Source organism: Sebastes fasciatus, chromosome 19 (genome assembly GCF_043250625.1).
Source record: "Sebastes fasciatus isolate fSebFas1 chromosome 19, fSebFas1.pri, whole genome shotgun sequence".
In the NCBI taxonomy this organism is placed as follows: Eukaryota; Metazoa; Chordata; class Actinopteri; order Perciformes; family Sebastidae; genus Sebastes; species Sebastes fasciatus.
The window spans coordinates 17,746,914-17,771,288 of record NC_133813.1 but is presented as its reverse complement, the minus strand read 5'-3'; the positions used below and the strand labels follow the sequence as shown (position 1 = coordinate 17,771,288).

General features: G+C 40.0%; 2 protein-coding genes across 3 annotated transcripts; both read left to right on the top strand.

Annotated features, from left to right (window-relative positions):
- The first annotated feature begins 1,359 nt into the window (after positions 1 to 1,359).
- On the top strand, positions 1,360 to 7,768 carry ccdc74b (coiled-coil domain containing 74B). 2 transcript variants are annotated; one of them, XM_074616859.1, is made up of 7 exons: positions 1,360 to 1,831; positions 4,103 to 4,150; positions 4,256 to 4,373; positions 5,772 to 5,967; positions 6,226 to 6,326; positions 6,442 to 6,501; positions 6,943 to 7,768. In XM_074616859.1, the coding sequence occupies exons 1-7, from the start codon at positions 1,507 to 1,509 to the stop codon at positions 7,067 to 7,069; spliced, it is 975 nt and encodes a 324-aa protein (XP_074472960.1). In that variant the 5' UTR covers positions 1,360 to 1,506; the 3' UTR covers positions 7,070 to 7,768. The 2 variants fall into 2 exon arrangements, with proteins under 2 accessions (XP_074472960.1, XP_074472961.1); XM_074616860.1 differs by lacking the exons at positions 6,226 to 6,326; positions 6,442 to 6,501 and having other exon boundaries at positions 6,943 to 7,244.
- A 3,810-nt stretch (positions 7,769 to 11,578) lies between these two features.
- crkl (v-crk avian sarcoma virus CT10 oncogene homolog-like) lies at positions 11,579 to 24,375 on the top strand. The gene is made up of 3 exons (XM_074617083.1): positions 11,579 to 12,760; positions 13,921 to 14,395; positions 21,931 to 24,375. Exons 1-3 carry the CDS (start codon positions 12,450 to 12,452, stop codon positions 22,063 to 22,065), a joined length of 921 nt encoding a protein of 306 aa, XP_074473184.1. The 5' UTR covers positions 11,579 to 12,449; the 3' UTR covers positions 22,066 to 24,375.

Here is a 24,375-nt window from a genome sequence, read left to right as displayed (position 1 = left end):
GTTAGGCTGGCAAGGCGGGTAGAGCAGCTGCCACTGCTGCTGACCTAGTAAACCTGCTGCTAAGACCAATTAAACATTAAGACTTAACTATTTAAAGGAACATAAATGGTCTGGCATGGTTCAGACAATTTAGCAGCCTACAAGTCACATACTCAACATTACAGTTGGTCATTTCCTTAAAGGGACCGTTTGTAACTTCTTACACGTATACATCACCCAGGTCGGTGTCCCATGCGCGCTCGCGTGTGGCTACGCTGTTCAGACAAGACTCCCAACACAAACTACACGGAGGCACCAAAACCGCAAAGTTATATCTAGTGAAGCCCGTCTTGCAAAACAGTGTTGCCGTGGTCCGAGGACACGGGGGAGACCGTAGAGTGTCCGCTGTACTCTGCTCCTCTGCCTGCCTGCTTGCCTTCACTCAGCTCGCTCCACGCGCACACTACACACTGCAGAAGACTTCGTAGCTCTGAGAATATCTAGTAAATGTCCAGTGGACGTTTGTGCAGAAATAAATGCTGCAGCTCCTCCAGACCAACAGAGGTTTCCCGTGTCTGGTGAAGTGAAGGGGCTCCGCAGCGAGAAACGTTATCGTCTCCGACCGGGTGCCGGTGTCTTCCCTGTTTCCTTCGACCGCGGTCGGGAGACTGAGGCAGGAAAAGCACTAGGATCAGCAGTAATTCATGGAGAGACCTTCGTCTGGTTAACTAACATTACTGCCAAGCAGGTGAAATATGGTGATATTGTGGTTTTAGCTGACGTGTGTCGCCTCAATGTTTTGAGCGATGCTCGTTCATGTCTATGTAGAGCAAGCGCGAGCCCGACGCTGACTTTCGTTGACTTAACGGCCACAGGTGTCGCTTTTAACAAGCATTTATGATTCTTACAAACAGTCCCTTTAAACATACTGTTGTGTTTTGTTTCCCCACATTCCTTGAAGCCACTGGTTGCCATTAATTACAGTTCTCTGTTGCATTTTCATTGAACAAATGCAATAAACTGTATATCAACACATTATACAATAATGCAAGTGAGTACAACACCTGTGGTTATTGGGGTGGCATCTCGTTATCCCTAATAGTCATGTTTTAGTTGTGAAACTAGGTCAATTCAATCTATTTTTTATAAATTGAATTGAATTGAATTGAATTGAATTGAAACTACTAAAAATAATTGTCATATTGCCCCTAACAAGCTCCACCAATCAAACAGCTATGTTTAAGTGCGTCACTCACACTGCAGCCAATCATAAGCCAGGGAAGGTGGGACTTTACGGCAGCTTGTTGGTTGTCCTGGCAACGCTGTGTGTGCGTGAGTGGAGCGCATGTCAATTGAGTGGAAAAGGGTGAACTTCCTTGAGCTGTTTACAAGCGACAGACTTTAGTAAACGACCTGGTAGTTAACTGGCTCTTGTAGGATAACAATGTAAGTTAACCTGCACCACATATATATATAATGGTAAGAGAATGAGGTTAGAATGGGTCGTTTCGTTTAGCTGAAAAAGCAATGTCGAGTCATAACCTTCCACCTCTGCGGCATTTGCCTCAATGGACTCGAGTCGGGCGGCTCGGGAAGCCTTGTTGCTCTCCGCGGCGTTTACCGGCACCGGAGAACCAGCTGCAGCCGCTGCCTGTCGCCCCTCCGCCGGCGGACAGAGGAGGAGTGTGGAGAGCCGCAGCAGAGGTGTCCTCCTCCTCCCGTCACAGCAACAACATCATGGACCACCGCGTCGCTTCAATGGAGAGGAATATCCAGTTCCTGCAGCTGCAACACAAGGACACTCTGGAGAAGCTCCATGCGGAGATAGACTATCTCAGACGGGAGAATAAAGGTATAAAAATGCCATTATTGTCAGAGAATGAACGTCGTTTCTACCCAGTAGTACATGCTTTGACTAAATTAATGTGTTACCTAATAATTCGGGGTAATCATAAGTAATTAATAGCCTGTTTGTTGACAATTGGATTAGAGAGCAATACAAAAGTTCATGCTGCTTTGCTGTCATGCCATGCTGATATCAAAAAGTGAATAATTAAGTAAGGTCAAAACTGTGGCTAGTTACAAAGTGCTTTGCAGAAAGGAGAAATTGGAGAAAAAAAGGAAAAACATAGAAATAAAAGAGACTAATAAGACAATTTCAGAATCAGAATCGTGTTTATTGCCAGGTGTAAGAGGTATACACTAGGAATTTGCTTTGGTTTTGTTGGTGCAAATAAGCAGTATAATAACAAAAGAATAGATACAAATTGAAATTCTGCCAATATACAATATAAGCTATAAACAAAGATAAACATGACACCAGCAATATTTCACTGGGGTAATTCGGGGTAATCCTAAATTATTCATTGCCCTGTTTGTTGACAGTTGAATTAGAGACCAGTAAAAAAGTGCATGCTGCTTTGCTGTCATGCCATGCTGATATCAAAAAGTAAACTAAAAGTAAATAATTAAGTAAGTTCAAAACTGTAGCTGGTTACAAAGTGCTTTGCTTTGACGGGGGAAAAAGGAAAAACATAGAAATAAAAGAGACTAATAAGTCAAGTCAAATCAAATGTATTTCTATAGCACATTTAAAACAACATGATCTGACCAAAGTGCTTTACAGACATAGGCAGAATAAAAACAGGTCAACAGAGCAGACAACAAAATCCAACATATCCACAGACAGAGACCAAGATAAAATCCAAGAGTAAAAGACTGTTATAATGAGCATTATAAAAGGCCAATTAGTCATCACAATTCAAGTACATTCAAAAGCCAAAGAAAAGAGATGGGCCTTGAGCTGTGCTTTGAAAGACTCTGTAGAGGGAGCGGATCTGATGTGGAGAGGCAGTTTGTTCCACAGATTAGGGACTAATAAGACAATTTATATAAATAAGAACACAATACAGTATATAAAAGTTTACAAGCTCTTAAATAATGTGCTCTAATTTGGCCTCTCACTTTGCAGTAGGGTTAAGGTTGAGGAGGAAAACAGCAAAGAATGCTTAGTGATCAATATTAGGGATGCACCGATACCGATACCGGATCGAATATCGGGCAGATACTGACTCAAATAGCTGGATCGGATATCAGCGACAATGGGGCCGATCTATTCCATTCAATTTTTATGTGTATATTTCTCTATACATTATATACTGGAATTTTATTTCCTGTTTAAGTTTCAAACCAATTTGTTGCTGCGTGAAAAAGGTTTACAGTTGAATTGTAATTCCTGTCAATTTTGACGTTTTTGACCAAGTTGCTGGTGCAATATTTATTATTTTGATAATAAAAAAACAATTAAATACATTTATATCTATGTATTTATTTGTTACATTTTGTTTTACAAAGTTAGGAAAGCGATGTTTAAGTCAAGCCTGATGTTGCCTTTCACATAAAGGAATGGTCACAGTCACTTCCACACAGTGAGGCATACAGCTTATTATTAAACACTGGTCTCGGCTCGGTACTCTGTATTGGCCGATGCCCAAAGCTCAGGTATCGGTATCGGGACTGAAAATGTCGGAGCGCTGCATCCCAAATCAATATTCTGTTTCATAGAAAGATGTAGTTCCTTATTGTTCCCAAGAAGAAATTGCAGTGTTATGATGCTCATCAAGAATCAGCTACTTTATGGACACATGGCCCTGAAAGGTAACCAATTCATCATGAGAATCAATATAAGTATTTCCCATTTACATGGGTTGAACTCAGTAACCTTTTGTTGTGTCCACAGCACACCCTTTATGTAATGAATTTGATTTAAAGTAAGGTAATGACAAAGACCCGACTGTCTCTTGATGATAAGGTGCTGAAAAGAGAGACATTCAATCTAGGTACCGTGGTCGCGTAGCAACTCCAGGGTTTTGATGGTCTCTCAGTGGGAGGTGGACAGAGATCCAGTGTCACTTTACTGAACAAGTCACATGCTGTTCCACATAAATGCATCTCACCACCCGCCAGGAAGACTCCCCAGTCATCTGTCTGCGCGCCGTCACAGCGGTCGAGGCCCCCATGGAAACATGGGCCGTTTGTCGGGACTGTGTTACAAGATTGTGCCTCTCATGGTCCTCCCTACAGTATGTTGCACACTGAATTTCTCTCAATATGGATGTTGCAGAGTTGCAGTATAAGCTGATAATGGAGCCTCCCAAGTCGAGTAGAAAAGGTAAGATGTAATCCTGGTTTTACTGACGTATTTTGTTTCGTCCTAAATCACTGACAGCAGTTAACAATTTCTAACTATTTTAGTCTCGGGTCCTCTTTCTTCTAGGAATGTCACGCAGTCGGCGAGGCGTCCGACCACCCACTCAGGGAAGTGATGCCCATATGGGACTCTACCTGGAGGAGCCGCTGCAGGACACGCGACCCGCACAGGACCAAGCACTGAGGTGAATTTCCATCCTGCTACATCTGGTTCTTATTCAGTACTTCACCTGCCTACCTACCTCAATACTGATGTAGTGGGATTAGACTTTAGGGATGACTTTAGAAGATGTCCACAAAGAATTGAGAGACAAACATGGATACGATGACAAAGCAGTTAGCAGGCATTCTTTGTTAATTTCACGCAGCTAGGATAGTCAGATAAGCTCAGATATTTGTGTCACGCAGCCATTAAGACATTAAGAAAACACTCATTTAAGTAGTATCGTGATTTTTACAAAAAATTCAAACAATATCTCATCTCACAATATTGCTGTTCAGCTCTGGATGTATTGTTCCAGCTCTAAATGAGAGTATAGCAAAGCACTGATAAGAAGAGACATGTTGGTTAATACATGTCGATGAGATGAGACAAAATAAAGCAACATTATTAATCACATTTTAGGTGAAACATACTGTGCAATACTGAATAATATAATGCAGCACATAAAGCAAGTGAGATGTACGAGGACATTAAGGAGAACATTAATCACACTAAGAAGATGTGAAACACACTATTCACCACATGCAGTGGTATACCACAGCTACAGCGTGTGAAGAACCAAAAGACAGGTTCACAAAGTGGTGTGGAGCATATGGTTTTAATACTGACAGATATGACTGTTTTAAATGTTAAATCGAAAGTAGATGGCCCGGTGTGTGTATAATTCTTTGTCAGTCCAGGTCGCAGTCCAGTCTCGTAGCTCCTCTGGTTATATGGTATGGGTGTCTTCTTACTCAAACAAAAGAGGCATACGGAAGGGCCCATCCCATGTATCATTTTATATTAAAAAAAAAGATACTGTAGATTATTATTTGAATGCTTAATCGCCATCGGGTTTTCCCAGCTCACAAAGTTATATTTGTTTTAAGAATTTCTTATCTAGGGTTTTTAGCATGTGCTTATGCAAAGACCCAACCGATTTTACTGCAGTGCAGTTGGCCTGCAGCCTCTTTATGAAACAGTCGTGCAAAGAGATGCCGTGTATAATTAGATTTGAACATTTCCTCTGTGGCTTGAAGAAAATGTGAAATTTCACAATCTTTTTTAAGTGCAAAATAGACGTTGTTTATTATATTGTACTGCTGTTTAAAATCGACAAGTGTCCCCTTAGTGAAATTCATGTCGTAGGTTGAGCAGGATTACATTGCAAGTTCCTAAACTCACCAGAGTTCACAACCTCACAGAGCCATGAAAGACTTATTGCACATCTGGTCTTGTCGTACAAACAAGGCCCAATAAATCGATTTGAGTCTCGATCAGTACCCGTAGGTGTAGCAACTAAGTGTTTACAATCAAAACTGCCTTAACAGTTTGTATGTTACCATTAATTGATATTATCTCACTGACTACTGGGGAGCAGCGCTGGAGAGGGCAGCGAAATGCTGGGATCTGCCAGGCAGGACCGCGGCCCAGAGGTGAAGGGGGGCCTCATCACCTCATTACAGCCTCTACGAATTCACAGCAATCCCTCCCATCCACCGCGCGCCCCCACACTACAGGAGTGTGAGGTCATCATCCGGCAGCTCTACAATGCTAACAGCTTACAGTCTCAGGAAGTAAGTGCTCCATCATAAGACAAATTTGCTTTCCAGCAATTGTTTTTATTGTTTTTATAGAGCATTTCACAGTATACATGAACATTGCAAATGTATCTAGCTTTATTTCCTGTTGCAGTGTATGTGAATGACATCAACTGACAGGAAGTAAACATTGACCCAACCTGCTGACTGGCAATGAAATTCTGTTGCAACGATCTTTAGATATTTCTGTGGAAATATTTCATGACTTTATGACAATTAGATTGTTTCATCTAGATTATACGTGTGAAGGCGTTGCTGAGAGATATCGTTTTGAGCAAGAAAATCACCCCAGAAAACTACATTCTGACCAAGGCCTACCTTGTTGATGGTACCCGGTAAAGTGATCAAATATTATCATTTTTATGTACACCAATATACCTTTATAGTATTCCTTGAAAAAAAAAATAGCACAGTTGTGATATGGGTTTCTTTATTTTTTGTACTTCTCAGCAAATCTACAGAAGAAAAGAAATTTCCAAAACTTGGAATTCAGACATTTCCGGAAAAAACGTACGTAAATCGTCCATAATATCAAAGAGTACAGAAGCACATAGACGAAACTCCTGTGTTTTTTTTAGGTTTTTTTACAACAGCCGCTGCTGCCATTTTGGACTGAAAACGTTTATTATATTTATAGTATTTTATTGTTCAACACAGGCCATAGAGTAGAAATAATTTTGTTTTACTTTTGTACGGCACTTTTTAGGCAGATGTTTTACTGGCATCCTAGTCGCTTTCAGTCCGAAATGGCGGAAGCGTAGCTTTGCTGCTGGGCGCTGATGTTTCAATCGAACGAAACAATTGACTTTCACTTCTTGGCAATATATACTTTCTTTTATAATATTGGCATTTACTGCCTCTTGTAACCAATACAGAGACTTTTCCCGATGCTACTCATGTCATAAAACCATCTTGGACCTCTCAGTTATATCTACATACTTCCTTTCCCAGGTGTGGACCCTCTCAGTCTGGGGTGGTCCTCCCAGCCCTCAAACAGAGCCTCAGCTCCACCATAGCAGAGAGACAGAGGAGGACCCGTGCTGTGCAGAGAGACCGTTTCAAAAGGACGGTGCAGTGACACGATCAAAAACAGGTTGTTCTGAAAAACCTTAGTCACAAAAACTCTGTGTACAGTTACAGATATCTGTATGAAGTATTTATGTCCTATGATTCAATGTTTTTTTGTTTGTTTTTTAAAGATGACTATAATGGATACAGAAATGTACTCAAGGACAGATAATGTGAAAAGGTCTAATGACATAAAAGCTTTTAATTTTGCACACAAAAGGAAGAGGAAAGAATGCCTCAAATCTAGCTTTGCACTGGGAATGGTAAACTTATTTATTTTTTACCAAACAATGCATTTTAAGACATTTGAACTATTAAAAGTTATCAAACTTAACACTGGCTGCTTATTTTCACCAAAGTGAGTCAGATTTGAGTGAGTATTAGTTTAGTTGTCACTGCATAGTTATTGTAATTCTGCCAAAATGAAGGTGGAATTGTTGCATTTCATATAAATATATAACTAATCACTTGTTACTGTTAAAACAGCAAAGTAATCATAACTTTCATCAGTGCAAACAATCAAAGTCAAGCCTCTAAAAGCACATGCAATAAAGAAGGCATAACAAACTACCAGGCTTATTTCTCAAGCACATTTTTTTATTTACATTGTATGGAGCAGTGTCATGCTTTAACTTGCCAGTTTGTCACCAACCTACAGTACAACAAAGCACAACAATGAAAAACTCTATTAAATTGTCTTAACACAAAATAGCCCTTTCCTGTTTTTTCTCCCAGACTCGTGCCTCTTCCTGTTCTTGGCAATTCATCTGAACATTTATCAGCGAGATGGTATACAGCTGTGGGAGAGTCAACCAATTTTAAAAGGACCTTGCCTAATTTCACAACATGAATCAAAACGTAGCTTATAGTTGTGCAACAACGTAGGGCAGGTTAAGAACTGCACGCAGCCAGGCGGGGCAGACAATTCCCAGCATGAACCTGGCTTAAGATACTCCACGTCTAGAACCTTTTAGGAGGAAATTCATAATGATTATACACAGCAATCTGGCGTGCTAATGTTGGCATACTGTACAATTTATTATGCATGTCCATTTACCAGAGGCACGATTGAGATGGAAGTCCCTGAATTTACTCATGAAGGCTCCACAGTAAAACAAATCACATTCATCTACACAATGCCCTCTCTGCTCTGGAATGACATCTACACTTTGTCAGCAACATCTCATGCAGTAACTCTGAGTTTACCATGAGGAGATGGCTGACCCAGCAGGCTTAAAATGATCACTCAGCATTTCAAAGCTCAACTTCCACACACCTCCACAATGTGCACCCCTAGCTTTACTGTATCATTTTGCCCACCTTTCCAATGATGTTCTTCATCTCTCATGTGCTTAATACAATATAAGTGCTTTTAATTCCAAGGTGTTTCATTTAGTAGGAAACAAAATGTTTAAAAGCTACCTTTGCCATGATCAAAGCCATTAATTTCCCCCTCTGAAATATACCGAATAACTTCCAAAGAAAGTAGAACATAATGGTCTTTGCCAACATTATTGTGCTTGAGTTGTTACATATCATAATGTACAACAGAAACCCAATGCCGTAATAGTTAAAAGTCCTAAATCATTGATAATATTGCAATGAAGAAAATGGTTTTACATGCAGGTAAAGTCGTCATTGCTATTTCTGAGCGCTCACGTACTTTCTATTGGTGATTTGAAGCTATCACAATGTGAAGTTCCCTCATATAGGCCAGCCCATAAGGCAGGTTCTTATTAATGCAGCAGTGATAGCCAGGGGGGTAATGGTTAGAAAAGCAATCTTGTGCCTGAGGGGCACTGACTATGCTCTGAGACGTTTCTGTAAAATCAGAGGAGGTGTGAGCAACACACCCTTACAGTATATGTCCCAAGGCAGGTTATTATCAATGTATCCCTGAATGCTTTTGTGCTCAGGCAGATGTGTTCAAGGCTACAGCAGTTGAGTTGTGCTTCACAGCTCTGTGTCTGTCAATGTGTATAACATTTCCTCTCCATGCAACAGTCTGAACAGTCTAAAATGAAAAACAAAAAAATTATATATATGTATAGTTGTTTTTTTTAATAAATACATAAAGACTTTTAAATAAAAGACTCCACTAGATGGCGGTGTTTCTGAAGAAACTCTTCCGTGAGCATCCATTGAATCGAGGCCTACAAATGTTTGTCAGGTTACACACAGGTATATGTCATAACTTACCTCAGCCTTATTTCTTAACTCTTGCAAAAATGCGGGTTTTTTATCACTTCATTTAATTCATATTCTGCATGGAATTTGTGTATTTGGAATATTGATAAAAAAATGTAATTATTTATATGTAGGAGCTCCTGAAATAAATCCATCTTGGCTGTCATGACCTTGTGGTAACAAAATCAGAATATATGTCTAAAACAAAGGTTTAAACCAACTGAAGGTACATGCACAGTTAAACAGTATGTTTCCCTAAATATCATAGTTTTTTACTTATATACTTCTGAGGAGGAAGAAGTCCTGTTTGTTTTCAACTTTTCACTTTGTTGCATTACTGCGTCTTTTGTGGAAATGTGGGAATTGGCAGGCATTTAGCCCTTAAGACCCAGTGGGTGCGAATCTATTAACATTCAGACAGCGCTGCAGTGATGAGAGCTGCTCTGTGCCAGCTGCAGCCTCATGAGGCATGGTCACTGAAACCTCAATAACCAGAGGAACAGAGCTGCATCTTTATATATTTTACTTTCGGCGTCGAGCAGAAGTTGTCCCCGCCACATTGGACGGCTTGTCGTGCTCAAATCAGTGTTTTCCAACGCATTCTTTGGTGTGTATCACTCTTTATTAAGGCTTCTTTGGAGGCACTATACCCCCTCCATTTAAATTCACTCTCTCCCTTTCAGCATATTGTGTTGTGGGTTGGGCAGGTTGGGGAGCTCCAAATCGATGTGTCACAGTTCTGTGCCAGATAATACTTATTATGAGATTGAATGGAGGGGGAAGTTGGAGAACAACAGGAAATTAAAATAGGGAAATACGTAAAGCTTTTTTACTGGTGGCATGGAATAGCTGTTGACTGAGCAAACATACTGTACCTCAAACATATGAGCTAGAGAAGCCACAGTAAGCTACAGACATACAATACAATATAATAGGCTACAAAGAAATGCATCATACACATTAGAACATGCACTTGTTGTTTAAGAGGACAGCCTGTGTCCTCAGGGAATCCATCTGAGATGATTGAGTTGTCAGATGTCGAAACTGTCATCTGTTATAATAATTAAATCTACAGTCACTCATGTATAAATTAAACTTTATTCTGCCCAGGGAATACCCTAGAGGACGGGATCCCCAGTGATCTTGGCTGTATGACCATAACATCTCAAATGGCCTTTACTTTGAGATGTCTATAGATCTATACAGTGGTGGAAAGTAGGGCTGACACGAAAGCTTTGAAGCTTAGACCGTTGCCATACTTTATACACCTACTTCATGTAAAAATGCAAATATTGTACTTTTATTGTACTAAGTTTAGTTGACGTTTGAAGATTGTTCAAATAAAATATATGATAAGCTTAACATAAAGTTTAAAATTAACTATGCTCCCAAATCAACTACAACGGCAAAATGCTACTTGCACATAATGCCTCAGTATTAACATTCCAATAATATAACAATGAGAGGAATGACATTTTGCAGGCTTTTTTTCAGTGTAGTTACAAAAAAACAACAACTAATAAATAAAAGGCAATGCAAGTTTATTTATAAAGCACATTTCAGGCAATTCAAAGTGAAGTGTTACACATATAAAAGCAAGATAATTACGAATAAAAGAATATAAAAGTATAAGTTAAAAGAAACAAATTAAAAGGATAATAAAAACAATCAAAATACAGTAAAGTGCAGCATTTGATCAATTAAAAAAAGCATCTGAGAACAGTTTGGTCTTGAGTCTAGAAAAGCAGTGATAAAAACAGTAGTAGCAGCAAAAAGACAGAATGTTAACTTAAATTTAAATTTACAAAGGTACAAATTTACAGAGGTAGATTAATGAATAGATGTTAAAAAAAAATATTTGTAATAATTTGTGCAAATAAAATAAATGCAGGACTTTTACTTGTAGTCTTTTTTACATTGTGGTGTTGCTACATTTATTCTCTTCATCCATCACTGTAGATGTAATGTTACATGGATGTAAAAGATGTTCATGTTGATAGAAGAAGTTTTATTATATTGTCAATTATACAATAAGTGAATAAAATAAGTTTGCACATTTTTAAACACATTGTTTTTTTTTAAAAAAGGACTAGAACATAGCAGGAAAACAATATAGGGCTGTGCTGCTGTTATAAATAGGCCTGTCTGCCTCTGATGAAGATGACATCACTATGGTTTGTCGTTTGACATACAAAATGTTCTGCAGCTGTGTCATGGAAACATGATTGACACCTCGCTCTGGGGGTGGAGGGGGCCGTCCGTGGCCTCGTCACCCGCCCACCCCCTCCTTTCCTCCTCCTCCTCCGCCTCCAGGGCGTCAGTGACGTGCAGCAGATAGAAAGCGGGACCTGCCCTCCCGTCGCCATTTTTCGGTCTCGTACTCGCACTTCTGGTGGCTCGGGTGAGGGGGGGGACCGAGCAGAGACATAATAAGGGGAAAGTATCAAAATATAGAGTCGTTAACAAGGAATGCACGCATAACGGAGCTACAGCAGAAACGACCTGGCACACCTGAGAGATGCACGCTGCTGCAGGAAGGAGCCGAGCTGTGAAATCATCATTCTGTGTGTGAAGACGTGTTGCGGGGCCGCCATTTTTATTTTTTTGTGCCGTGCTGCCTCTCAAAAGTCTGCTCGAGAGAAAAAGGGGATTCAAAAAAACGCATTTCCATGACGCGTGCCTTATCGTAAAAGATCAAGGAGATACAAAGTAATCATTTCGTTTTTCGACTCTGGCGACAATGATGAGGATTTATCAGATAAAAAACTGAAGCCACCTTTTTTTTCTTCATAAGTGACACTTGACTGGAGGAGATACATTATTAGTAGAAGAAGGAGAGGAGCTTTTCTCAGAACGCGGAACGAAAAAGGGAAGCTTCATTGATACTTTGTTGCTTCTCGCATTCTCTCTGTCGATAAGTTGTTTCTATTGTGGCCGCTCAGCCACTGACTGCTGAAACACAGGAACCACATTATGCTCCAAAGTTGGATAAAACCAGTCGTGTTGTGTTTGTTTTCTGCTCTTTTTTAATCTTGCAGCAGTTTTGTGCAGAAATAATCCACCCTAACCCAGCCCTGCATCTTCCAAAAACCCTCCACTTTGCTGTGATTGGCCCATCCCAAACCACCACGCATACATACGTTTTTAACTTATTGTCTATCTCATTTTTGTAGACTTGATTATTAACTTATTATTTTTTGGAAATGTCAACTGCTCGGTTTGACTCGGCTGATCGGTCCGCCTGGTATTTTGGACCCGTGTCGCGACAAGAGGCACAGAATAGGTTACAAGGACAGAGACATGGCATGTTTCTGGTTCGAGACTCGTCGACCTGCCCGGGCGACTACGTGCTGTCGGTGTCGGAAAACTCCAAAGTGTCGCACTATATCATCAACTCTTTGCCCAGCAAGAGGTTCAAGATCGGCGATCAAGAGTTCGAGCACCTCCCTGCTCTGCTGGAGTTCTACAAAATCCACTACCTGGATACGACCACGCTGATAGAGCCAGCACCCAGGTAAGGACAAGTCACCCAGTATATACCTCCACTCCACTAACTACCATGATAAGATCAGATATTCCTTTATTGGTCTAAAATGTGCAGTGTACAGCAGCAAAGGGGATAGTACAAAAAAAAAATCTAACACAGTAAAACAAAAGAGCTAAACAAAGTGAAACAAAATATGAACTATTTAAATAGAAGGAAGTATAAAAATAGGAGCAGTATATACGGTATTGCCAATAAACAGACTGTTAACAAAGATGCACAAGTGGAAAATGATATTGCACAGTGAGAATGAATGAATGAATGAAATTCCACCTGAAAATATCAGGTTATTGTCAGTTTTTTGGTGGGTAAGTGATGCAATACCATAACACTTGGAGTCTCATATGTTTGACTGGTGTAATCTAGCTTAAGTAGGTTGTCTATTTTTATCAAAACTAACCCACTTTTCAGTCAGACCTCAGTACCCTGCTGATTTAAACTGGTTTGAACACCGCCACCACATGTCCAGGTTACTGTTCTTAGTAAGGCTGTGTGGTGTCCCAACACATGAGGTTGGAAAAATTAACAATCACCAGCCAATATGCTGGCAACATTTGTGGTTTGCATGTTTATTAAGTCTATTAGCACTGATGACAACAGTGTTTTCATATCATTCTGTATTTGGAATTTTTTTCAAATCTTGCTCCAAGATATTTGATATTAATATGGATGTTTCATTTAAGCCTTTTTCTCAATGCTACATTAGTAGACGCTCACAGGCAGCTTTTACTGAACGTCATTCAACGTAAAATATCTGATGCTTGAGGGAAATGTGTGATTAGTCCCACCATATCTGAGTTTCAGTATCAGACTATCCTCGACTAATCAACTAGTTGATTTAATCGACAGATCTGTAAAACTGAGTTTGAATCGCACAAATTAAATCTTTAAATCTTTCACTTTAAATCTTGTCTTTACCAGAGATGTGCTCATAAGTTTCATGGAAATAAGTCGCTGAGCATGAAAATGCATAAAAAAAGGACTAAAGAAGTCATAGTCGGCTAAGACCAAAACGACCAATTAGTCAATTAAGATGGTGCAGCCCTATTTCATGTTAATGCACTTGACAGTGGCCTAATTTTTATGGTAACCACATTATGTCTCCTTCTTTTACCTCCTTATCTCTCAAGGTACCCAAGCACAGTGAGCGGTCCCATCCAGCCCATCGGCGGCCCAGACGAGAACCTGGAGTATGTGCGGACTCTATATGACTTCACTGGCAGCGATGCGGAGGACCTTCCCTTCAAGAAGGGGGAGATCCTTATCATCCTGGAGAAGCCAGAGGAGCAGTGGTGGAGCGCCAAGAGTAAAGACGGACGCGTGGGGATGATCCCCGTGCCCTACGTGGAGAAATTGGTACGACCTTCGCCTCATCCCGGCCAGCCTTCCCTCGGATCCCGCAACTCCAACAGCTACGGGATCCCCGAGCCCTCCCACGCCCTCGTCCACGCCTACGCCCAACCGCAGACGCCGTCGCCGTTGCCCCCCGGCACGCCCGGAGCAGTCATCACCCCTCTACCGTCCGTGCAGAACGGCCCCGTCATGGCAAAGGCCATCCAGAAACGAGTGCCCTGCGCCTACGACAAAACAGCTCTTGCTTTAGAGGTATGTTAAAAATGGGATTTCACTTATCTAAAAATGGGTTTCATCCTCTTTCCCCGTCCTCTCTTCCTCCCTGCCTTTCTAGGAGATGGGCTGTTTTTAAAATTACACTTTTAATGGATTGCGAGATTGAAGTGTTGTAGTCAACAATACTTATGCAGTTGTTGTTCAAATTACGTAACATTACCAAAGGCGTGAATTAACTTGTCTCCAGAATTCACAAATATTTGACCCACTTCATGAAGACTAAGTATTTGTGATTCAAATTACGTAACATTACTAAGCACAATAAAATCATTAACATATTCAGAATAAAGGTCGTGGGAGAAATCCAGCTTATTGTTTGTCACGTAACCAGTATATCAGATTTTTCTTTTAGCAGTACCTTTGATTTGTAATGCAACATAATGCAGTAAATCTCTATGCCATGTTGTAGTAGGTTACTCAGCATCTCTTAACAGATGGCTGAAGGGCAGTGTTTTGTTGACCTCCTATGGTTAAAAGTTTCAATCGTGTTTCACCTCAAGCCTTTCAGGGTGTGTTATGTTGATTCAGAGTTTGACAGAAGACGGAAGTTTGTTTGCTCCTCAAATCATCACTTCCTAACTGGGATCTCTAGTAGGAGAGGCTGTATGATTCCCAGGTCCAGCATGTAAGCATTGTTGGCAGTCTTTAGTAGTTAATCAATCACAAGAGATAATGGGGCAACATAATACATTTTTGCTCTGTAACCTTTTATTTTTGAAAAGACAAAAATGGTTAAAAAAAATCATTACCCAGTTTATAAGTGGAGAAAAGGACAGAAATAGTCAACATCACACCTTTTAAAGCGGAATATTTCCAGCACTGCACCATTTCTTGTAACTGCATTCTGCATTGAGATTGCAGTAGTCGGTAGCTAGTAATGAGAATAGGGGAAAACACCAGTGCTGCCTACAGAGTTACCACAGCAGTCTTGTTGGTTCTATGTGTGAAAGCGTCTTAAGATAACTTGCAGCTCGTCTGCAGTCCTCTAACATTTAAGGCTATTTCCTGCATGGTCACAACGTAAGATTATTAACCCAACAGCAGTGGCTTTAGACCCTGTCTGCAGGTGATTCCTACTCGTTTGCATTAAGCTGACTCAATTTGTTGCTCTGGGCACTGGCATCATGCTGATGCAGTAGTGTTGGGATGATACTTGTTGACAGCATTCAGTAGGCTGGGGCGACATGACAAGATTAGCGTAACAGAATGATATTCAATTATGCAACGCTAGTTCGGAATTTTGTGCTATATTCAGTCTCTCTCTTTCGCAAATGTGCCTATTTGGCGATTCTTTGGTTTTAAAACAAACAAAAAAGGAGAGCCAGAGAACGCGAACCGACTGATTTGTAAACTGTGCCGTAAAGAAGTCCGGACTAAAGATCGAAACACTACAAATCTACGCTCCCATCTAAAAACTCACCTTCTAACAGAATACGCAATTCTACCACCGACTCCAGCAGCCGGACAAAAACTTCTACCACGGTGAGCATTAGGGCTGTACCGAATAGTTTGAACCTTCAACACGTTGGCATTCAAATTATTATCATTAATAACTTACAGAAACATTGTGTGCAATAGTCCACCTTCTCTCGTCGATCGTCTCTGTAATTGTTTAAATTTATTGAAAAAATATGGATGTAATAACTTCCAAAATTCATGTTTTTTTTTCAATGTGTTTATCTAACAAAATATTCAGCTTCAATCTATATTTGTTGGCATTTAGCCTTTCAAAAACAACATTTTCACTGCAGTCCCAAAAACTGTTTGCTCTCTGGCTTCCCTTACAAAAGGAGGCATGTTTTAATGGGGCGGTCTAACAGCAACATAAATTACATTTATGTAACCACAATAAACACAAAATCATATTTATCCAATTTTTTTAGGGTGATAACATCATACAATATGACGGTGCTAAATGGGCAGCAGCACTGTTTCATTTCACAGCTCAATTGCATTTCTTAGCAGTGCACTCTGGCTAATACAAATCTGCTTTGACTGTGCTAACATGTCAAAGCACGTCATGTAATGCATAATGTGCACTTCACGTATGTACTGGGGCTTCGAAACTGCTCCACTCTGATAGCAGAGTGAGCTGTAGTGACGCCCCCAGGGGAGAGATGAAAATGCAAGGTATCTCTCGGCCTATCTCTGCCGCCATTCACTGACATCAGAGTGTGTCAGTGGATGTAGGAAGTAAACTAGGCCGCTACAGCTGGGTACAGTCATTCTTGTGACTCTGAAATGAGGTGTAAATTTGGACCATGAGCAAACCTGGTGAATGGCATTCATGCTAAAGGTTAGACCGCTCCATCTAACAACATTAGTCTTGTCTTCTCTACTCTCTCCCCTGTGTTCCTTTTTTTTTTTTTTTACAATTGATATAAACAATCACCTCAGGAAATGGCGAATACCTCATTCAGATTGACACTGACATGAGTTGAATAGGTCAACAAGACATGTCTTCTGGACTGAGGAGAGATGGAAACTTCCATTAAACTAAAAGTTGATTTAACCAACTCCACAAAGAGAGACAGAGAGAGGGCGATAGAGAAAGAGTTTGTGCTCACGAATGGGCGAGCATTTGAGAACTGAAACTGAAACATGGCTTTATTTGGAACTTATGCAATTCTGTGCAATCTTATGGTGTAGCAGTGAACCGTGTGAAGCTACAGTTGCAGACTGGATTCTGTTTACGGGTAACTAAAGATTAACCCCGTGAGTGCGGCCTCTTACTGTATGAATGGGTCAAATGCATACTGAATGTACAGTGTGTTCAGTAGACTAAAAAGTGTGTCGCCTTGAAAGAAAGAAGTAGGAGTCTTTGCAAACTTCTGTTGCTCCAGTTAGTAGTTGTGTTCAACAAAAGTTAGAGATGTTATGAGAGTGTTTGTAGTTTATTAAGATATTTATTACTCATAAGTATGTAAGCCCAGTTAATTTATAATCTATCTTCATCATTAGCCATTACATTACATTAAAAAGGCCCAGTGTTGTCCTTTTTAAAACACTAGAATCTGTTCTTAAAGGCAGGGTTGGTGAAGATTTTAGAAAAATTTAGTTATATTAGTTGAACTTTTCATTACATCCCAACAGCAATCAATAAATCAAATTCTCTGGAGAAAAAAAACTCCGTCCAGTCATTTAATTTGGTCCAAATGTAATGCTTGGACGGGCTACCTACAGTACCAGCCTGTCTACCTTCACCCGAGTCTTCCACAAACTGCTAGCTTGACAGCTTCGAGTACTAACAATAGCCATGTTCGTAATGATAATTGTGGGGGATTGGCTTTACAGGGAGGCCCGAAGCGACGGACTGTCAAAGTAGCCGACTTGGCGAAGTTATTGCTAGATTTAGAGATTTTTGAGTTAGTGCTGCTAGCTTCTTTCATTGGAAAGGTGTTGACAACACTGAGCCGGGTTTTGCGTTTGGATCGTTTTTTAAAAATCTAGCGTAGTCTCGCTGATTTCTCAAGATCGCCCACCCTGCTTTTTAACATGAGAGCAAAAGGCCTGCATTACCACACCTCAAATGTCTTGCTGTTGTGAAAACTATATCTGAACTTCCATAATTTGCTAATCCTGGGAATAGAGAGGGGCTGCTCAAATCTGTGTTACACTGCAGCGGTTTCAGACTGATGCTTCTCCACTATCAGGCACAAAGCAAAATACTAAAGGAGGCATCTAAAGGAAAACTGTGATTCAACGTCATAGTCTTTCCTTGCACACTGTTGAGGATTTATTCTTAATTGTTGTAAATTTTGATTCTCAAAATGTTTTCTTGTAAAATAACAAAACCTTTTGTGGTATATTTCAAGTTCAGTGTGAACATACTGTAGGTCTGACTAAGATGGTAGTCTTAGTCTAGATGTCTCTCTCTCTCTTTGGTATGATAAGCGAAGAACACCAACAATCAACCCACCAGTAAGTACTGTAAGGGTTGTGACCGTGGCAAGTTGGGACCTAACACAGAACACACAGTGTCACTTTGTTTTCACTGGGAACAAGTTACGAGGGGTACAGAAGTTGTCTCTGTACACATTGCCCATTTTAAGGCTGCAGGTCTGTTTTTTGCCTAAGTCTTTCTATCCAACAGGAGTGCTAGCTCTAATACCTACTGGGCAGCTCAAAGATGGGCAGAACTTTTCAGGGTTCAATTAGTTGAGATAAACTAATGCTGCAAAAGCTTAATTTAGATTAATTAAATGTTTTTCTATTTCACTATGTACGATTAAGAAATAAAGATGCTATTGTCATTGCAAGCGCTGTGTGTGTATATACGGTCCCCAAAGACTAGGAAATGGATAATGGAGACATTTTTGTTTTTTTTCTAAATGCATATGTACTGAATTGCAGTGCGGGTAGAATTGATTCCCTTTAGGGATGCCTATATTCCTCACCTCCCCCTCACATCAACCCTGGCTTAAAACGGGAGTACTGAAGAAAACTCGTCAATCAGTTGCATCTGTTCTGGATAAACATAAATCCATTGTCTGTCCTCAACAATTCAACATTTGAATGCACTTATTTCTTCACAAAAGTGTTACTGATCTTACAGTATCTTGGCACCTGTCTTTCAATATGTTGCATCATTAAAGGTGCAGTGTGTAGGATTTGGCGGCGTATAGCGGTGAGGGTACAAATTGCAACCAACTGAAACGTCTCCCGCCGCCACGCGAAAACGTGAATAGCTTTTTTTTTAAATTATTATTTGTGCCACATGATCAACAATAGTTTTTATTTGTGACTTTGAGAAGATGTATGTTAGAGGGGTAACTTTGCATGTCCATTTCGGTACCTCTCCTTAACTGTCCTTCACATAATTTTGAACTAAAAAAGGACATTGCTTAGAGCCAGTATTCGGTTTGTCCGTTCTGGGCTACTGTAGGAACATGATGGCCGGCTCTGTGAAGAAGACTCCCTATGTAGATATAAACAGCTCATTCTAAGTTAACTAAAACACAACAATTCTTATTTTCAGGCGGTTATAAACTAAAGAAAATATACTTATTAATATATTTCATTTCTGCCCCCCTAAATGCTACACACTGTTCCTTTTAAAACTAAAACTGATCTGTTTTGGAAAGGAGATGCAAATCACCAGGCATAAATAGATAGGATCTACGTAGATTAAGCACAAAATGCAGAACTTTTAGTACCTGTGCTTAATCAGTATCGTGTAATCAGTGTCTTGATTGAGAGAAGGAAGCCACCAGAAATCCTAGAAACCAGTCACTAGAAAGAAACTAGCGGAAACCCTAGTATTTCCTGTGGTGTTTTTGATAAAAAAAAAAAAAAAAAAAAACTTGCCTTACACCGAAAACGCATACCTTACCTCGTCTCATCATGTCTCCTCTATCTGTCTCTGTCTTTGGCTCAGAATAGTTCATGGCTTCGAGCAATAACCCTTTAGTTTTGTACTGTGGCTATTTTGCCGCCCCTGGGGTTCAAGAAGCAGAAGCTATGAGTCATTATTTATTCACTTCAGAGACAAATTAAATCAGGTTATGTCCTCATTGTTTTAGGGTTTCATTTCAGACTATTTTTTGTTCATTTTTGTTGCATAGTACTAGTCTTCATTACTACATTTTTAATAATTAGATATGATTTTCATATTTGATTATGCTATACGTGTTTACCCCAAGCTTTTGCGTGGCCACGGTAAGTTATTAGAGTTTTTATTTTGTAACTAGAATTACAACAAATCCTAAATACTAGATTAACAAGATCTTATTCAACATACTTAAGAATTTTAATTAAAGTCTGCATTCATGACAACCAGCTTCTTCTTAATGAAGATTTGTAAGTATAAAATTGAATGAAACTTTATTGAAATGTGAAGGTGAACACTAGTGAGCGGCAGCTATTTTTTTTGTCTTTTATTGAATGGAGATTTTTTTTTTTTTATATAATTCTTTTCCCGATGGGCTCCACGGAAGCTCTTTATGACTAAGTAGCATTTTTGTCATTCCAGGATGGCGTAAAGGATTTGTGTTAAAGATAATGTCTAGGACTAGATGTCCTTGAAGCCTCATTCTGAAGTTAAAGCTGCAAATAGTGTCCCTTCACATTCATGTTTCAATCATGGTTTTTGATGATGGAGACTTTCCCCCTTCTAATCCTGATAAAGAACATATGGCTTTAACAGATTGGGGTCACAGTCAGTGTCACAAACCCATCTGAGCGACAGCTCTGGGCTTCTGTCGTCTGTTCAAACCACAGTGTAATATGGGTTTGGAGGTCTGCTTTTATTTATTTTTTAAAGTGTGTATTAATGAATCAGATGTACTGGATGTTGTGTTAGCTCACACGTGTGTTTATAGCTAGTGTAGTTTTGAGCAGGTTTTAAAATAAGCATTGGCCATGTGTCAGATGCAGTTAGTTTTTTTCCCTAGGCTATTCACTCTGCTATATTGTCTTGTCTTTTTTTGTGTGTATCTTTACAATAGAGTCTGGTGCAGCAGCTAATCACCAAGTTAAAGTTCAAATTAACCCTTTTGTCTGCCGTTGCGCTGTATGGAAATTGCAGTTACCAACTAAGCCGCATTATATCACTTCATCGATCACGTCATATCATATGGAGTAGCGCAGCATGTTCATGAGTTGCATGTTCATCTTTAAGTAGAAATTGTGTTATTTGCCTGGTGGCTATAATGTGGAATTGATCTTTTTGGTTATTGGATTCTAGGGGTGTGATGATTTGACGTTTTTAAAACGATACGTATCACTTTCCATGGTTCCGATATGATTTAATGGCCGATATTTGGCTCATCTGGAGCGATACGATATGATACGATTCAATGACTTGAAATCGAGACAGTAACTTCAATCACTGACTGTGAAGTAAATAGCTGGATACTGGACAGTGCAGGTCAGGATTCCTCAAAATGTTTCTTGTAAGGGAATCGGGGATTAATTAATTATGGTTATAAACAAGTAAACGCAAGGATTAATGGCAAATACATACACCTTTTATTTGAAAATAATAAAAAGTGCAACTTCAGGACCCGCTGGTTACCCACAGTTCTCAAGATACAAGGCAGTGTAATATTAAACAAAAAGTGCAAATTCTTAGTATCGATACAATAGATTATTTACCTTGCAAATCGGTTTTAGATCGATATACGTCCCCCGTGAAGGACAACTTGCCGAGTACCTATCGATGTAGCTGGATCGTACGAATATAAATCGATACATCGATGTAGTAGATGAATCGTTACGCCCTTATTGCGTTCTAATTTGCCCCAAATGTTCAATTGTCCCGGGTTGTCAGGGTATTTTATTAAATTGCAGTGTTATTGGAACTTAAAACCGTAATAAACCTGGTCTGGTTGAGTAACATTCACATCATGGCCACCTTAAACAAAAAGCGTATGCACTCATTACACTGTAGTTTGACCACACTGCATTTTAAAAATGTTCTATTTTGTAGGTCATTTTTAAAACTCGGATTTGCTGCAAACAAGTCCTCCTGCTCCTGTTGTAACTCTGCCTCCTATCCTTCTGCCCCTCAGGTTGGCGACATCGTGAAGGTCTCACGGATGAACATCAGCGGTCAGTGGGAGGGAGAGGTGAACGGACGACGGGGCCTCTTCCCATTCACCCACGTCAAAATCATAGACCCCCAGAATCCAGATGAGAGTGACTGACCCAAGGGTTCGACTGGAACCCTCTCGCCAGTATTGACCTGTACCGTAATCTTGCTGGCCGTCTCCACCTTTTCCCCACCAGTGTCACCACGGTTACGTGCTTGCCTGCTTGGGGGCTGTACCATGATAGCGACCCCTCCGTTGTTGCCAACCGTTGCAAGGCTTTCGGACTGTTTACAGCTTTGGACATTGGTTCCAAACTAAAAAAACCTGACCCCACTTCTCCCACATCCCTTTTCCCCCATGACTCGGTTCCAGGCTGGGCAGTGTTTTTTTTTTGCATTAGTGTCCTTTTCATTTCCAGATCACTGGGCATCAGTGTGAGTGTGAATGTGTGTGTATGTATACGTGTGTGTTCACAATAGATATTTCCCCACATTTCATCACAACATGTCTGTTTTTTTTTTTTATTTCTCTGAATATTTGTTATGTTTGAAGTCTTGGGGACTTTAGAAAGTGTCGGTGCGTGTTTGTTTTGTCGATTGTGAGGATATTTGTACGAAGTAGGGAACAGCAATATCCCTACGGACTTGGGAGAGCACTGAGGCAATGAGGAGCTAACCAGCCAGTCAAATGTTATTTCTCCAAACAATCAAGTCACTGTTGTACCTTAACCATCTCACAAGCACACACACACACACACACACACAGGCGCGCGTATTGGCCATGAGTTATTCAGGTTGACAGGTTTTTTTGATGTGTATGTGATGTGTGACTGGAGTCAGGATGAAGGGGGTTTTGTGGAGGATCTAGGGTTGTACTGTGACATTATAGATTCCCATCTGCTCTTCAACCTGGCACAAGTCTGGCTGACAAGACTTATTTATCTTTTGTTAATAATAAGACATGACACGGCCATATGTGATTTCATTATTTTTTTTTAATTATTATTTGTGCCACATGATCAACAATAGTTTTTATTTGTGACTTTGAGAAGATGTATGTTAGAGGGGTAACTTTGCATGTCCATTTCGGTACCTCTCCTTAACTGTCCTTCACATAATTTTGAACTAAAAAAGGACATTGCTTAGAGATTAGCAGGGTTTTTTTAGTGACAACCGCACCAAGCACTATATGATATATTTCAACTTTCCGCATAGGAGTGCCATGCTTTGAACAGGATTCCAAAAGGCAAGTAGCAACGGCAGTAAGCCCTGGCCAGCACTTCCCACAAGCATCTGACTACAAGGCTAGCTGAAAAAAAACCACATTGTCACAGTGTGGGCTGCGAGGACTGAAGGCTTTCCACTGAAGTGAGAATCTCCACTTTCAGTGGCATAGGTCAGGGAAGGAGGAAATGTTTCAGCAAGCCAATCCCATCAATGCCTTTTTTTTTTTCAGAGAGTAAGATAAATGCATTCTCTCATGCGCATGCAATCCCCTCTCTCTACCCCTTATGTTTTTAATGCAATGTTAACTCCTGTCAATTTTAGGATTTCAACCAGCTTCATTCCTTGAATATTTGGTCTGTGCACACTTTTTTTTTTGTCTCTTTATGCAAAACAGACTCTTATCAGAGTAGTGGAAAGCGTCTTTGTTCCTACTGTGCTGCAAACCAATTACGACCAGTAGGCAAATTAAACAAGTTGCGCGAACAAGTGCGACCTTTACATTTCTGCTGTAAAAAAACCCCGAACCATTTCAACCCCCCTTTGTCTCTCCGCCTAGTGCTTTCCGTTTAAAATTCAACGCTCAGCTGTTCACTCAGTAATATTGTGCAGCTTTTAGTTGTATCCCAATTTTGTTCTTTGTTTTTTTTATTTTGTCAGCTATTAAATCAAGCATTTTTTTTTTGTTAAAAATGAGTGATGTTATTAAACAAAAGTACCTACGGTGACATTTACAAAAAGGGAAAAATGCCTGCTGGTTGCCTCTGTGCATGACCTCTTGGCCGGGGAGATGGTTCTGCCCGGCCAAATGCTGCTTAATGTCATTTATGTCCTTATTATTAAATACAGGTTTCTCTTATTTTGATCCCTCCTGGTCCGTGCAAATAAACCAGTGTTGGGTTTTTCCTCATCAAACTTAATGAAATCTACTAATTAAGCAATACACCCTGATTATTTCCTTTTCTTGAGGTGAACTTGCTTTTCTCATGCTTCTGATTTGTTTTGTAATGGCATTAACAGTATTACTGTGCTCTCTTCAAATATTCTAGGAAAGCCTGTCTCTTACTTAAGAATTGAAAATTGTGCCTTTTATTTTCTTATACCATTTACATGTGTTAATATTTCCCATGGTTAACACCTGTGCTGGTATTGACCCTTTATGTACAGAACAAGTAAATAAAATTTACGTCTACTTCTTTAA